This window comes from Parasteatoda tepidariorum, chromosome 2 (assembly GCF_982258835.1).
Source record: "Parasteatoda tepidariorum strain Cologne lab strain chromosome 2, Ptep-v5.0, whole genome shotgun sequence".
Classification (NCBI taxonomy): domain Eukaryota; kingdom Metazoa; phylum Arthropoda; class Arachnida; order Araneae; family Theridiidae; genus Parasteatoda; species Parasteatoda tepidariorum.
Genome location: NC_141756.1, coordinates 53,356,387 through 53,373,872, shown reverse-complemented (window position 1 = coordinate 53,373,872; position 17,486 = coordinate 53,356,387). Strand labels below are relative to the sequence as shown.

At 28.5% G+C, this 17,486-nt stretch overlaps 1 protein-coding gene across 2 annotated transcripts in view; it reads right to left on the bottom strand.

The window, feature by feature from the left end:
* LOC107436307 (pantothenate kinase 3) overlaps positions 1 to 14,660 on the bottom strand; it is a 46,804-nt gene extending 32,144 nt beyond the window's left edge. The window contains exon 1 of one of the 2 annotated variants that reach the window (XM_087157347.1): positions 14,214 to 14,660. In XM_087157347.1, coding sequence (XP_087013473.1) covers positions 14,214 to 14,266 — 53 coding nt within the window. In that variant the 5' untranslated portion in view covers positions 14,267 to 14,660. Of the gene's footprint in view, positions 1 to 6,136; positions 6,321 to 14,213 lie in introns of those variants that run through there. The other variant, XM_087157346.1, reaches the window with a different exon arrangement.
* Positions 14,661 to 17,486: the final 2,826 nt, after the last annotated feature.

Genomic DNA, 17,486 nt, shown 5'->3' with positions numbered 1-17,486 from the left:
TTTGTTTTTAATCGAAATTTACTGAGTCAACAACTGAAGAAAAATAAAAAAATTGCATTCCATAATTCTTTTTTAAGAAACACGATTTTTTTCTTTAACCGATATATTTCACTATTATACGATATAATTTTGATATAATATACGATTAGAAAATCTTAGTCTAGGGAATACCGAGCAAATGTATGCCAAAAAATGGCTCTTCAGCATAAAAAAAATAATTAAAAAAAAATAATAAAAAAAAAACTTCAGTGTAGATAATAACGAGTCAAAAAATAAAAATATCAGTAAATAAAATTAACAAATTAAATATTTTTTCATAAAATTTTTTTCATGATAATAATTGTGATTTTTATGATAACTAGCATCATTAAAACATGGATACTACAGTTTAAAAATTAAATTTGACACATAAACTATAACATAGAAGTTTTTCTGAACTTAGGTATGTGTTCAAGAACGGCACTATATTAAACTGAATCAATTAAAATGAAAATAATTTTAATATTATAAGTAGTTAAAACTAAAGTGATTGGGGCGAAATATTCTAGGTAAATGAGACAAGCCGACGAATTTAAGCACGAATTATTGCAAGGAAAGAATTTCATAACATTACATTTTTCTTGTTTTTTAATCTACGTTGCTATAAAAACTAAGTGCGGCGGAGAAGCTGTTTAGATAACGAACCTGACATCCGTCTTATCAAACATTAATCCTAATGTTTCAAAATTGTGACAGCTAAAACTACTTCACTGACCTTGCCATTAATTCAGATGACTCGATTTTTCAAATTATTATATTTGAATTTTGTCTGCTTTGATACCTATTGAGTTTCGGCTTTTTAAATTTTATTTTTGCATCTCAAATTTCATAAATAAAGATAAGTAAGTCAAGCACTTACCTAATGTAAATTTTAATTGTGATACCTGTCATGCAAAAATGTGCATAACATATTTCCGATTATTTAAAAATTAAATTTCATAAAACTAAAATAATTAAAAACTAACATTTATTTAACATTTTTTCTCAATAAATAAAAATCTTGTTTACAATCGGTAATCTTCTTAATCAACAACCTTGACTTGACTGCTGAATTAATTTGTTTTCAAATATTTCCTCGATAGCTATCTAATACTATTTTAATTTATAACCATCGTCGAACAGCCGACCCAATTTTTATGGTTTACGACTATCAATGTTCAATTCGCTTGTTTTGTAATTTTGTTCCAGAAGACAAGAGAACTCCTATATCAAATATTGGGAGAAATTTTTGCTTTCGAGGAGAACTAGTTGATGGAACTAACCCACATCTGCGTCACATGGAGAGAAAAACCACGAAAACCTCCCACTGTTAGCCGGATGGCAAGGGAACTCTAACCCGTGATCCATCTGCCACGTAGGGTATTTGTAGCTAAGGGTAGGGTAGTTAAATTTTTTTCATTTAATTTAATTTTTATGTGTTAAAAAAGTAAAAAAACAAAAAAAAATTGGAGATCTACATTGTTTGGCGACTTTTTGTCTGCGCCCGGCCAACCGCACTTAAAATCTAATCACTCTGCTTGAATACCATATCAACTTCATTCACAAAATTATTTTTGAAATTCCTTTTTAATTTTTGGTAACTATAAAAACTCACCAAATAGCAATATTAGTGTAACTTTAAAATTTTGAGTAGCTATTTTTTTTGCGTTACTTTAATTTTATACTTTAACTTATGCAGACTTCCTAGTAAATTAAAAAATATTAATTGGATATTTTTGTTTTACACTAAATTTACTTAAAAATAAATACAGCTGATTGAAAAGGAAATATGGCCATTTACCGTTTAATACATGTAAAACTAAAAATCTTCATCATAAAATGTAGCAGCATTGTGAGGTAATACTAGATTACCACTTTTCAGTACACAATAAATTATATAAATAAAAATAATAACATAAAAAAACACTTTTATTATTAAGCCTTAATGTTTCAAATATCTCCGTAATAAAAATAGAACAGAATAAAAAAAAATACCGTCAAATAACAGGAAATAAATGATTTACAGGTAAATAACTAACCGCATGTACAGGTAATTATGCTGATGTCAACTTAGTGAATCTGGAATTTTATGAGGGAAAACAGTAGTTTCGCAATTTTGAGTTGTACTCCTAAAAAATATTTTTAAGCAGTCTCAAACAGTCTTTTCATTGTTTGTTTACTTTATGGATTACATTTCCATTTTATTTTTCCCTATATTTTTAAATTCAAATTGTTAATTGTTATTTCGTGCAAGGAGTGACTAAGGCCTTTAAATTTTTCCCCCCACGAAATTGGTTTTTTCTACCTGAGGGCAAAACAAGGTGCATAGGGGTTCAAAGTAGCACTTTAATAAAATTTAATTATTAAAAAAATATATATATATTATTTTCGATTTCATAAAAATGCTTAAAACAGCTATTGATTCTGTGACTTGATTTTTATATTTTTTTAAAAATTTTGAACATTTTTTAACTATTTGAATATATTTTGTTTAATCATTAAATATTTATTTTTTAAATGACCTAGTAAAATTCCAGGTTTATAAGATTTCATAACATTCAAATTATAGGATTATAGCAAGGCTCGAAAAAACTCAGAAATTTTACCCGTCCCCGAGGACGGCTTGTCCAACAATGTACCCGTCCTCCCTTGAAACTAACCCGTAACTTCTAAATAAAAAAAAATATAATTTACACTTATTTACTACAAACATTTATATAAATTGCACAATGAATTAGTAGTTACTAGGATTACAAATACTAGGATTACATTATACAGCAATAAAAGAAATACTAGGTTACTAGTATGTCTTTTATGAAATAATTTAAATGACAAAGGTCAAGTTATCTGGAATGTCAATTTATCCAAGAGTACTTCGATTTTTAAATGAATCAAATATGACGTTTGCCAGTTCCAAGCCAATGATTTACAGAGGTTTATGCACAGAAATCTGAAAGGGGTTTTCCATTTAGGTAGATGTTCATAATTGTGTTTAACGCTTCCTGTTTAAGACCAGTACGTAATGTGTTTTTTTGAAAGTTCAATGCTGAAAAGCCCCTTTCAACCGCTGCAGTACTCCCAGACAGAGAAAGCATCAATTCCACCATGCGCAGTATGTTGCTTCTAGATTAGAGGGTCATTTTGAAGTGAGTCACTAGACTCTTGTAATATAACGAGAATTGAAAATGTATCACGAACATTAAAGGGAAAATGGCCGTCCGCACGGACGTCGGATTCGAGAAATTCGTTGTCCGCGGGGAATTACTGACCGCCGAGGACGGGCGGTTTTTCAAGCCCTGGATTATAGTTAGTCCATAATATTTTTATCAATAAAATACGTAACTGGAACTAAGTTTTTTCCATGGAGCCTTGATCCCAACGTCACGTTGCGGGCCTTAAAGTCTATCCACCCTGTCCTAAGTGCAATGTGAACCAGTCTGCTCCTGCCCACATGCTATCGTATATTGGCTGCCAGAAGAGCCACCTGGTCTCCAACCCTGCTGCAATAGTACATGGCTTTGGGAGCTTTTTGGAAGAGTTCATGGACTTGATTTAATGCTTCTGTTGGTCAAGTGGGCATAAGCAACAACAACAAGTTTTTTTTTGAGGAAAAACGATTGAACAATTTTCGTTAAAAAACAGCTGAAACGGTGTTAGACATCACTTAAATTGTTGTTGTAGTAACATAAATTAGAAAGATAAATACAATGTCCAGTTTGGCTTTTTACTTTTACTCAATATTTAAATTTCCTGAAATAAAAACGTTAAAAATTTTTTCATGGTTATCTAATAAATGTTTTCAGCGGTATATTTCTTCCAGCGTTTTGTTCAATTTACACCAAATTAGCGCACTCAAATTAGATCTGAAAAGTTGTGCTTCGAAATAATTCCCAGAAATCTGCACTTGATCTGGAAATCTTAACTTTGGAACGCCACACAAGAATAATATGAATTTACAACAATTTCTGAAGTGCGCTAAACTTTTAAGAGCCGAAAAACTGATAAATTTTCGCTACATTTAGCGAAAAATATTAATTACGAAATTTAAAACTAATCTAAATTTGCTCTCAGGGAGCAAATAATTCAAATATGCTGTTCATTTTAACGCATAGATACAGGCAAATAACCAAAAGGGGAAAAAATAAGACCTAACGATCATTTTCCCAATTTTTTTTCGGCTACGGATTCCTAAATGATAGAGTTTCGTCTGGCAAGACCCAAAAAAAAAAAAAAAAAAAAAAAAAATTCATTAACACTAACCAAAAAAAAAAAAAAAAAAAGACTGCTGATTGTTTGATTATTTTGAAAATATTTAAAGGAAAATGTGATAAAAATTACAAAAAATTAAATTCATATTTGCTGAAAATAAATAAAATAAATTGAATTATGGTTTTTCAAAAAAGAACTGCTGTATAAACCTTGGGAAGCAGAAAAACTTAATTCATTATTCGTGAATTTTATTATTCTATTTTGAATTTAAAAAAATAATTGAAGACTTGTGTAATTTTTTATGAATGCATATCATTTCATAATTTATTCAATACGTTACTAAATAAAATAAAAAATTTAAATTTTGATTTTTTTTTCACTGATATTTCACATAATTAATTTCATATAAACAAGGAAATGTTAAATTAGTTATGGATTATTCATTGAACACAAATATAGCAATAGATGAATTAAAAAATCCTCATTCTCGGAACCCTAGGGCTCCGCGGGTCACCTTATGGGAATCGCTGCTTTAAGACATGTCTTTAACACACTACTTTAAGACTACATCTCTTTAACACACTACTTTAAGACTACATCTCTTTAACACACTACTTTAAGACTACATCTCTTTAACACACTACTTTGTTACTACTTTGAGAGTATCATGAAGCACATTATTTGTTTCATATACAATTGACGTAAAGAAAAAGGAAGATAATTTCTTATTATTCCTACACGCCTTCAGAGGCTGCTACAGTACTTCCGCCTTATTCAGGCGAGGCAAAATGAAATTTGTCAACACTTTTCAGAAGGTCACCAGCGTTCCAAGGGATGTTTTAGTTTCTAATGACCCAATGATCAAGTTTCTGGTGCATCCAAATTTAGAGTCCCTCGATATATATGGGAAACAACACAATTTCTCTAAACCTAAATCGTTTGCATCTCTTTCAAAAGGCACTCGCGTGAAGATTTGAACATTAATTGGGAAACTGAGACTTTTAATTCCATTTACCTTGGGTTGACAGTGAGAGGTTTTTCAAGTACGTGAAATGCGAATATCACTTACTTAGTTCCCTAAAAAAATAGTTTGATCTTTTGAATCAGGAGCTTAGTTGTTTTTTGAATCAGTATTAAAACTATTTAGTTTCATTCAGGCGTATGGTGTTGTTATAATTGAGAATAGTGCACGGAGAAAAAAAAAATTCTGGTAAAATTATCGTATTGTATTGTAATGACATTTCTGGTAAAAAGAACCACATTTCTGGTTAATAAAACCAATATAGATGGTACTTAAACCATTCATTTGGTATTTTTTACGTATATGGTAGCTATTAACCGTAAATTCTGGTTTTTAAAATTATAGTTCTGGCAATTATACTACACATTTAGTAACAAATATAAAACTGTAAAGTAAATTTCAGCGAATAAATGGTTTTTATACCATGCTGTAAGCTATCACGATAAAATTACCAAATTTTGTCACATTTATCAAATGTTTCACCTATTATGAAACTATATTTTATTTCTAATTTTACCAAAATCATTACCAAAGCGATTCTATAAAAATTATGGTGTTCCCATAGAGACAGGAACATGGTAAATTTTACTATATTGTGGTAGTTTTGACCATACGATTTTTTTTAAGCGTGAACTAGGAATAAATTAATTACATAAAAATGCATCAATTTTTTAATATATTATAATATGCAGCAGTACATTACGCAGTATAAATGCAGTTTTTTTAAAATTTTTAAATCATTGAATTTTGCTTATATTGAATAAATATTCATAGGGGATCCACAGAATACAGTTTGATTGCTAAATATTTAACTCACTTAAAAAATAAATCAATATCTTAAACATCATTTTCAAGTTTTCCAAATAGTGCATCATTTTAGCTGCTTACCTGTAGAATATGATTTCATCAATCATAGATTCATACATGGAATGTGGGGTGATATCAAGCATGATGCCAAATGGTAAGGAAGACAAGTTTCTTGCCGTTCTAACTCCAAAGAGAGAATTAACTAAATGGGCAAATATATGTACTTTTCTAAACAATCCGAAAATCACTAACGATTTTCCTTTTATAAATGACACACCAGGTGATTCTAAATAGGTTGTTGCTTATTACGTAATTTCTTGCCTAATCGATCACGTAAACGTGAACTACTATAAAATAAAAAATAAAGATAATTGCTTAATTGGATGTTAATTGAATTGTTAATTAGCATGGAATAGATTTCTACTTAGTATAGAAGCGATATTCCTGTAAAACTCTATTTATTGCAAACTAAAGTAGAGTGACCAAAAGAAAAAGAATTAACTGAGATTGACGTAAAGCAATGCGTATCAAGTAAACCACAAGAAAATAAAAGTCTTCATTTAAAAAAGTAAATAACCAAATAAATAAATAAAATTAGGGAACATTTTTTTATTAGCATTGTTTTTCACTTAAAGCTGCTTGCAAACAACAAAAAGTATCAATTGGAAAAAAATTTCAAACTGCACAGTAAAAAATTGCGGTAAAATGTACACCAATACCCCAGGGTGCCGGTACTTTTCACTTATTGTTCACCTAAAAATTTTACCATATCTGATATTTCATAATTTTTAAAGTAATGTTTATTGTAAAATCACTGTTGTCAAATAATTATAAGGTAATTATAAAATATAAGGTAAAAATTTTACATTTAAAACTGGATTTTACAGTAAAATTAATTTTGAGGATGATGCACCCAAGGTGCTAGTACTTTCTACCGTAATTTGATCCGGAAATTTTTACAGTATAGTTAAAACAAACAAAAATTTGAGAGCTAATTTTCTAAATAATATTTTCTACAATCAATTTTAATTTGATATTTTTTTGAAAAATATTCTTGCTAAATTTTTAAAAAAATATTTTTTACAAAAAATTTAATTAGCTAAATTTTTCCAAAATAATATTTTAGCCAAACAATTTTAAATTGTTCAATTTTTCAAATAATATTTTTTTAAAAACATTAGTTTGCTAAATTTTGTTAAATAATCTTTCGTACAAACAATTTTAATTTGATAAATTTTTTGAAATAATATTTCGTACAAACAATTTTAATTTGATAAATTTTTTGAAATAATATTTTGTACTAACACTTTTTTTTTCTGCTTCGTTATAAAGACAACAAAAAATAAAAATAAATTTTAAATAGAATTTAAAGTTAACTTAGTTTTCCATTCACAAGCGATTGATCAAAAAAATATAATTATTATTTATCTAAACATATCAAAATTTAAGAATATTACTACTAGGGATAGTGCTTTATCAGTGGTAAAATTATAAAACTTTTAATAAAATGTAATAATATATTTTATTTTGATTCCGGATATCTTATATAATATCTTATGTAAAATTACAAAACTTTTAATAAAATGTAATATAATATATTTCATTTTGATTCCGGATATCTTACGTATACTTTCTTCGTGCTTTTGTAATGGATTCCTAATGGTGATGAATTTTTAATTTCAAGACTATTAACATAAACGTCCAAGCGTAATGTGCTAAGCTCATTTAAATCAAAATCTTAAGCTAACTAAAGATTTTACAGAGTATAAAAACGGGAATGGAATGACAATTCAATGTTTGTTAATCGTAACAAGAAACACCCCATTATAAGTGTTTATTTTTCAACTTAGAAAATTGTGTGACGTGTTGTCAAGTTAAGCACTTTGCACTTGTTCACAGCACTTCTATCTGATATAAAATTGTCAACCGATACTAGATGTGACAATTTATGTCCTTTATGTGAGTTTTTAGGCGAGATTCGAAACATTAAATATCTATTAAGTACTTCAGCACTTAATGGATTCGTTACAATTTTTCAATGTAAATTATCTAATTTGTTGTTAATAACTTGTAACTATAAATTGTTAAAAAAAAAAAGAAAGAAAGAAAGAATGATCAATAAGTAAAATAAACTTTCTTAACGTCTAGAGGACGAATAAATGACCATAAAATAACAGCTTTTAATATAATTATATATATTTGAAATCTTTGTCAGAAATAAAAACAAAACAGTATGAACGTTGTGATTGAAAATTAATATTAGCAACGAAAGAGTAAAAACGTTATTGAAAACTGATAAAGCACGATTAAGGAAGGTGGTTGTACATAACATCAAAACCAGTTTGATTACATGTTGAAACTTGAGTATGTTTCGAATAATTGATATTGTCAGGCTCTTCTTAATCAGTTGTGCTAGTTCCTTTGCCGTCAGGCTAACCGTGGAAGATTTATATGGTTCTCCTCTCTATGTACCGGAAAGGAGGGTTAGTCCCATCAAAAAGTTCGCCACGAAGGCAAATATCTCCCAATACTTGATCCAATAGTTCCGTCTTCTTCTGGATTGGGTTCGAAATTAATAGACTACGGAGTTGAACTTTGGTAGTCGTAAACTCAATAATTGAGTCAGCTGTTCAACTACGGTTATAAAATAAAATAGAATAAAATAAAATCAGTTTTGATACATTGAATTGCTATAGCGTTTATGTTTTTCATCGCTAAATATTAATTTCAGGCCCCGTGATGTGCACGCCTTTTTCTTTTTTCATTTTAAATAAGGATAATGTATAGCGCATTAAGAGCATACTGCATAGACAAGAATTTACAAAATTTGTTACTATCTCTCTCCATATATAGTTCAAAAGGAAAAAGTTAAGAATTAAAGACTGCAAATTTTGCGTCATCCTGAAAAATAATAAAATATAGCATCCAACTTAAATGACTTATACGTCACTTATACCACCATCTTAAATACCTTAGACGTCACACTATTACCTCACATCGAGTATGAATGTGAGGTGATAGTTTGACGTATAAGGCATTTAAGGTGGTGGTAGCTTAGTTCAATGATTCCGAAGTAATGTAATTTTAAAAACCGATTCTCTGTCCGGGCAATAAAAACATTCAGTAATAAGTTGCGACAGGATGACGTTATATGCATAAAATATCCTAAGAGATTTATGTGTGTAATGTTGTTCGGATTTATACTTTGCGAACTCTACTTTTTATTATTCTATAACTGGTGTAGAAAAGCCAATCCATATCAGAATTGCACTTCAACTCCGTATCTTTGTAATTTTGTACACAACTCAGAGGACGTTGGAGCTCTAATGTCATGCAATGGAGTTAACCTCTCTTGGTCGAGGACGTTTTAATAGAATTAATCCGCTTTTGCGTTATAAAGAAAGGAAAACCTCGAAAGGTTAGACTGACGGAAAGAGGATTCTATCCCATCATACGTTTACTACTGGGGGATACTTAAAGATAGTCGGTGTAAGCCGTGAGCTATATGCGAATCGACCATCTATCGTCAGGATCCGAACCTTAGTCGCCCCAGTTTTAGGCGAGCGCTCTATCCCCTGAGCCATCCCTCTTTCATCTCCATTTATAAGCATCATTTCTGTTTTTAATTCATAATAATAATGTCATTTAAAATAATTAATAAATATTCATATATTACTTTGATAAAAACTAGACAACGTTAAGAAATTTTATTTATTTATAATTTTGGAATTCCGTAGGAAAGAAAAATAAATGTGAAATGAATGTTGAAAATAATGAAAATATACTGATTAAAGGGTGTACATATTCCTGGCACTCGGTCATCACGGCACCTAATATTTAACCTGTTTTTTATCTTTAATTTAATCAGGGTGCGTAGCAAAATTTAACAAAAAATAAGCACCTTTTAAATACTGAAAAAATATTTTTAAGCACTTTTTATGTAGATAAAAAAAATTATAATTAACGTAAGTTAATTCCCGTCCAACATAGTAGATGGCGGTATAAGTGTAAATTTAATTAATTGCTCGACTGAGTGCTGAAGCAGTGTGTGTGTAACTGACTCACGAGAGAGTCTAAAATACTGAGATGAAATAAATAAACATTAAGAGAATCTACAATCCAATTATTGTGAGTCCTGAGCAATAAATTTCACTCAATTGGTCAACGCATGCGCACTTATACATTTTTTCCCTATTGTTTAGTTTCTCATGTTGTCACCCTACAATAATTGATGAGACACTATAAGATTTTTACATTTTGTTTCTAAATTTCTCTAGAAAAGGAAAGAAAAAAACGCTTGGAAAGTTGTTTTCCTCATACCTATCAATAAAATTTAAAGTTTTCAGAGGTTCAGTGGCTTGACAAGAAATTACGAGAAAAGAAAGGGTTTTTGAATGTCCAATGTCAGAAAACATAGCAATCAACTTGGCTCGATTACTGTAATTACTATATGCAATAATTGTATAAAATTTTGTAAGTTTAGCTTAAATATTTTCGAAGATACGGACACTTTCATAAAAAAAAAAACTAATTTTTTTTGTCTTAAGTTTTATTGCTAAAACTTAAAAAATATTCAAGAAAATTAACAAAAAAAATTTGGAGCACTTTTTACTTAATAACAAAATAATTTTGAAATTTGAAAAAAAAAAAAAAAAAGGCTTGTTAAAAATTTAACATGATATGAGCATTTGAAGTATTACATTCATACTATTCATACAAAAAATTCCTATAATTTGGTAGAGAATCGTAATTGATAACTAACGAAAAAAATTCGATTTGAATATCTTGAAAATTAAAAAAGTTTCAAGCAAAGAAAATAAAGAACTTTTCACAAACACACGATGAAAAAAAGAACTTTTTAACCTGCTAATTAATTAATTATTTTTCCAAGATTAGAAAAAAAAATTATATAATCGAACCAAAAAAAGGGGGATTATTCTAAATATAACTAGCACAATGTTATATTTCGCGGCTTTTATGATTTTCTGGGATAATTATTTAACACCATACTTCAGACCACTATACTCATTGTTTGTCAGTAAACTCCATAACAAGCTGGTATCTTATAATTTTGTAGATTTCTGATAATAAAATTTTTACGGAGCCTTAACATCCGTCTTTTCGAGTGAAAGAATTCAAAATTATAGAAAAATCGTTTTATTGCGCTTTTTTCTGTTCTGGAAGCATCGATCTCCTCACAACTTTACATACACTTTAAATGCTCTCATGCGAAGGGGATAATCAGTTACACGCAATTTGCTGCACATTTCTTTTAATTTAATTTTTAAAAATGTAGGTCGGCGCTGCTATCGTTACTGTATTTCACTGAAGTTATCGCACTTTGCCATTTTTCATTTAGGCAGTCCTTATTCTACAATGCTATAAAAAAAATTGCAACAAGAACTACATAGGATATAATTTAATTTCTTTATATACTTTAAGAAATACTTAGTAGTAGAGAATGTTTATCTTCCCCTGTTTTAAATAGTAATTCGTAGTTTCATTTCGTCAATGGGTCTCCCCGAAACCAGGGCTATATTTATGCCCGAAACTGAGTTTTGAGATTATGGTGCCCGCTTCAAACTGTTCTGGCGATGCCGTTCGAAAACAAACTGAAAATTTTAATCAGGTTTCATCTTAGGAATGGAGATATTCCTTCCTTCCTTTTTTCAAACAAACCATTCTGCGTAGAATTCAGATGTTTTGAAAATAAATTTTTCATTTTAATGCAGTACATTTTCCAATGACGCACCGACTACACTTTTGTCACTTTTTCATCAAAATAAAAACTCATGCAAAATTTACATTTAGAAATTGAGAATTTGATTGGTGCATTTAAAGTATAATGATCAAATCACATTCAGTAGGAATGTTCACAAATTTGCAAAAATCGTGAATGGTATGTTTATATTCTTTAAGATTTTAACTTCTTTCCGGAATTTAATTTTCTGATAAAAATATTTAAAATAATGATAAAATTATTCTTATTAAACCATTAAGCGATTAATAACCATTAACCGTTAAACTTAACAAAAGTTCAAGATATTTGCAGCGGGTTTCATAAGTTCTGTGTAGCGGAACAGGCACAATGTAATTTACGCAAAAATATTGTAAGGGCATAATTTTCTGGTAGTAGTAGCTTTAAAAGTTAAACAATCATTTGAAAGTCTATTCTTGTTTCGCTGAAGTGTATAAAATACTTTTTCATCCTCTTTTCTTATTTTACAGAAAAAAATTTTTTTTATAAATATTTATAATGCAAGTATATTTTACTCGTGAATATATATATAACCGTTTATTTTATTACTTCTCCAACGTAGCGATAAATACCATTCATTCTAAGTTTTTATTTATTTATTTTCTAAACTAACTATGAAAGAACCGTAGTTCTGAAGCACTTGTACTAACATATCTGCATTACTAGTATTAAGTTTTTTTTCGGCTACCGGATACATAAAATTTAATAACATTTTTGAAAAAAAATAATAATAATAATATCAGTTTCTGAGAAAAGAAGATAGTAAACTCATTCATTTCCAAGAAAAACTCATATCGATATCGATCTTTTACCTTAGTCATAAACACATTTCGTAATAATCAGTGGCGGATCTAGATATTATGAAATGTTTCGTATTATTAAAGCCCTCTTTTAATGAACTAACAACAGCATGCTAGAGGGGTCAATAGCCCCAGGCATCCATTCAAAGAAGGCATCCAATCAAAATACTATGCTTTAAAAAAAAAACATTAAAAACTTTCCATACAAAAACTTATAATTTTATCTAATTTTGTTCTAACAGCAAAGGCGTAAACAAACGAATTTTCAAATATCAGCCTATTTAAAATTATAAATTAGATACTGTTTTAAGCTCCTCTAAATTTGTCAAGAAAAAGAATACAATGGGAAACTTTTGATTTTTTTTCTGACTCAAATTAATGATAAACAAACTAAAAAACATCAAATGTTCGCTTTGAACAACTAAACTAAGGCAAAAGTATAATTTAAATCTTCAAGTATCTAATTTGTAAACAAACTTGAAAGTTGTTGACCTAGAATCGACGAGTTCATTGAATACATGATGTCTCACTTTGTATTCATCATCTGACTGTATAAATAATGTTCTTTTTTTTACTGATTAAAACAAAACATTATAACGTTTACGGAATTCTCAAGAAGATATACAGAAAATGTATAAGGAAAACTTAACTTTAGAATATTTATTCAGCTAAGCTAAATAATGTATACGAGTCCCGTTGTTCTAATCTTCTTCGTTTTTGAATAGGTTTTTAAGCTCAGAAAAAAAAAAATTTTCTACAACGTCTTAAATTCTAAAATCATTAAATAAAATATATTATTTTTGCAATTTATTTCAGTTCAAAGATTTATAAAATTAAATCGAACTTCTTTATGCTGTTTGTAATGTATTATGAAATCAATTATAAATAAACAGGAAAAATTATATTCTAGAAATAATTTAAAAATGTTCTTTTAAAATCGTCCCGATTATTCTGAAAGAATTTTATCAGTATGGAATAAGATGTAAATTCTTGACTGAACATTCGCATTTTTATTCTATAGTGTTAAAAAAAATTCTGTACTCTTTAAATAATTTTAAAAAAAAATTCTTTCTGAAATAAAACAAGTAATATCAAAAATTATTTCACTACGGTAAAATTCACGGAAAAAGTATTTTAAAGTATTAGAATGGTTTAATAGTGCATTTATATGCTTACGCAGTATTTATAGCAAATCGTTTGACTTTAAAATATTATTATCTGTTTCAATTCGTTCGTAAAATTTATTTATGATAGAATTTATTAGGATTAAATATTGACTTAGGGTTTAAGTATATGAAGTAACAGTAATTATTGTCATAAAAAAATTATTTTCCTTTGCATTCAACATCTTTCAATGCAACAAACTGAAAAGTGTTTTTAACACTTTATGGAGAGAATAAAATATTCAAACATTATTATTTCAACGATGTGATATATATTTATAAACTATTAAAAACATTTTTTCTTCATCTCTCATTTTTCCTCACCCATTTTTAAATAATTGGAAAAATAATCTGCCATAAAATAAAGCTCAAATATCACGTAAGTAAAATCATTATTTGAGTTCTTATATTGGATAACTAAAAAATTCTATATTTACCAACTGGCTCTCCTTTGGTCAACCAACATCGCAATAGGTAAACAAGAATCCATGGAATATGCGAAGAGACACCAGTGAGATTCAAATATAACAGACCTTCGTAAGAAGGAAATCAAAACGGTGGAAATCCAAAAGAAGGTAAAAACGAAAAACTAGTTCCTAAATTATTTAAAATAAATCTAAAGTCATTTTAAACGTGAGCAAGTGATCTATGTTAACAGAAGAATGAAAATCCACACTCTGATGATCGGCTAACTCATCCACATATTTAAAATTCTTTTAAAAGTTAAACAGACATTTACGAAAGAAGAAGAAAAAAAATTCAATCAAAAGTTCTTTCCTTCGCTTTATTTGATATCGTCATCAGATCACGTGATTCGACCCCGTTTTTATGTGGATAAGGTCGACGCTGCTTGATGGACGGATTAGTAGCTTCGAGGCACAGGTAAATGTTCCATGTTGACTGTAAGAATCGTAGCAATAAGGCAGACTTTTTTCTTCTTTTAATTTTATTTCGTTTTTAAAGTATGAATTAGATGCGAAGGCTTTCTGCAGAATAAAAGCTTTTTCTAGAACCAGTTTTTTCTTCTTGTTGTTACAAAAATTTTAGTGTTTTTTTATTATTTTATCAATAACGCAGATGGTTTAAATAAAGAGTTAGTTAAAAGCTTTTGTCAAAAGGCTAATGACCAAGTAAGTTAACTATCAAAACACATTTTGGCCTTCATAGGAAAAAAGAATCCATATTTGTATTACTATTGGGAGGGGGGGGGAAATACCATGGTCAGCTCAACGTCATTGACACTCAAATCTAAAATACAGTATAGGGGACATTTGAGTGAAGATATGAAAAATACACCGAACTGCTAGAGTTGGGACTCAAACCTGGGTTAATTTTTGTTTGTTATTAATTATTTACTATTATTTGTTTATTAATTTATTTATTATTACTTATTACTTAATTTTTATTATTTATTAGTTAATTTATTACTAGTTTTTTTATTATTTTTAGTTTGTCATTTTTTAAAAAATAGTTGAAAATCTGCTATTAAATTATGTAGTGGCAAGTAAGATAGTCAGTAAGGAATATAATATATCGGTCTAAGCGCATGAGCAGAATGTTAAAACGCAAATTGTAAGTTATTCGAATACTTTACAGACTAAGTACAGTTTAGAAGTAATTAATTAAAATTCATTATATGCTCATCCACAACTCGCAAATTCGCTGAGACTACGGTTCATTGGTTCGCTTTTCTTTTCCTGATTTTTTTTCCGGTTTTTTTTCTTCCTACATTTTTTTAATTTTTTGTTACTTTGAGAATAATTCATACTCGCACTCGCAGTATAGCGACACAAGTCTATAATAATGTGCACATAAAGTTAAAAGTAAACAATCTTAAAAATAAATAAATACGTGAAATAATTCTAAAAAATTATTTTATATGGAATTTCTGCCAAAATAATAATGAAAAAAATTTTTTTTTATGTCATAACATTGTTAGAGCATTATTTTACCAGTGGTATAAGTAACGCTTACAAAAGCAAAATTCACCCTCTACAGACTATAGATAAATAAAACTCTAACATAAACTAGACAAAAGGGATGAAGTTGATTCTTCCCGTTGGCAACTAAAATGCCTCTATTTAATTGAAAAACGAAAATTTAAATAGCTTATAGAATATAAGTAGTATGTTACACAGCAATGAACCAATGAGTGAGGTTCATGCCAAGAGTTCATTACTTTTCAGCCAGTTGTTTTTGGATATTTCAATTAGCAATTTCGATAGGTGGCAATCTACGGTTTATTTTAAAGTTATATTTTTGTTCATTTCAGTACGATCATATCATAAACGATGATTACAGCATAAAGGAATAATATACTTCTCTCAGTGTGATTTGTTCGAAAATTGTGATTTTTCTAGCTTTATTACTGAATAAAGATAGGATTGCGTGAATTTATGATTGCGTTTTGAAATATTTTCATACTGAGCATTTAAGTGGAAACATAGAATTTTCTGATCTATTGCATATCTTTTATTTTGGATTTAGTCTCATTATACGTAAAAAGTGTTTCCGTCATAACTTCTATTTACTCTTGTTTATTTCTTTGTCATTTAAGAGGATGCCATACTGCGGAAGAAAATTTTAGTCGCAAATTCTCTTTCTTCTACATTACTAATTTAAAAGAAAGGAAAAGTTCAGGCAAACCTAGAATTTAACATGAATTTTCAATTGCTGAAAAAAATACTTCAAAATATTAAAATGTAAACAAATAATTAGAAGAGAACTTCTTTTTTGCGTACTCCTAAGTTATCATCTCATAATTTTTTTTTTCATTCGTACATTTTTAAATTTTCTTTTCAGTATTTAAAACTTTATGGCTTACTCTAGGTTTGTCTGAACTCATTTTTTCTATACTTTGAATTTTAAATTAGTAATGAAGAAGAAAGAATTTGTGACGAAAGTTTTCTGCCGTGGTATGGTGTCCTCTTAAAAAATTCTACTGCAAACAGAGAAAAGAAAAAATCTATAAAATTACAACACTTTTCGGAATTTATTCTTTAGTTAAAAAAGAGTAACGAGATATGTTAACCTTATAAATATGTATTTTATTCAACATTGAAGTAAAATTTTGATGCATTGAAATGGTGGAGAAATTAAATTATTTATAATAATTACTTTACAAAATGTACTTTTGTTTTCATTAATACATGACATCTTTATTTAGCATCTAAGCATTTCATAGAACTAAAATTAAACAAATAACGAAATGATTACAGCAAACTTAACTGAATAAAACATCGGCATAATTAACAGAATAAAACATCGGCATAATTAACTGAATAAAACATCGGCATAACAACATAAATTAACTGAAAAATAATAAAAGAAAACGATAAACTAATCAATGTAACTAGTAGTTAAGCTTTTCGTCGAAGTGGGGCGCTAAAACAGTTCTAGGCGATGGTTGCCATTTTGCAGCGTAGTAAAAAAAAGAAGAAGAAGAAAAAACCCGTATTGCTTTTTTATATGCTTGAATGTGTGAGAACTCTATATATTTCTCTGAGGATTTAAATTAATTATTACGGGAGGAAAAAACCTATAGCCAATCTGAATTCTCAGAATTATTTAACTCTAATATGCATTGTTAACTATAGAATTAAAATATAGAATATCTTCAAAATGGAAATGACTATTAGCAAAATTATTAACATATTGGAAACATTTCGTAGATGGAATGAATTTGCGGTATGTATTGATGTATTAGCGAA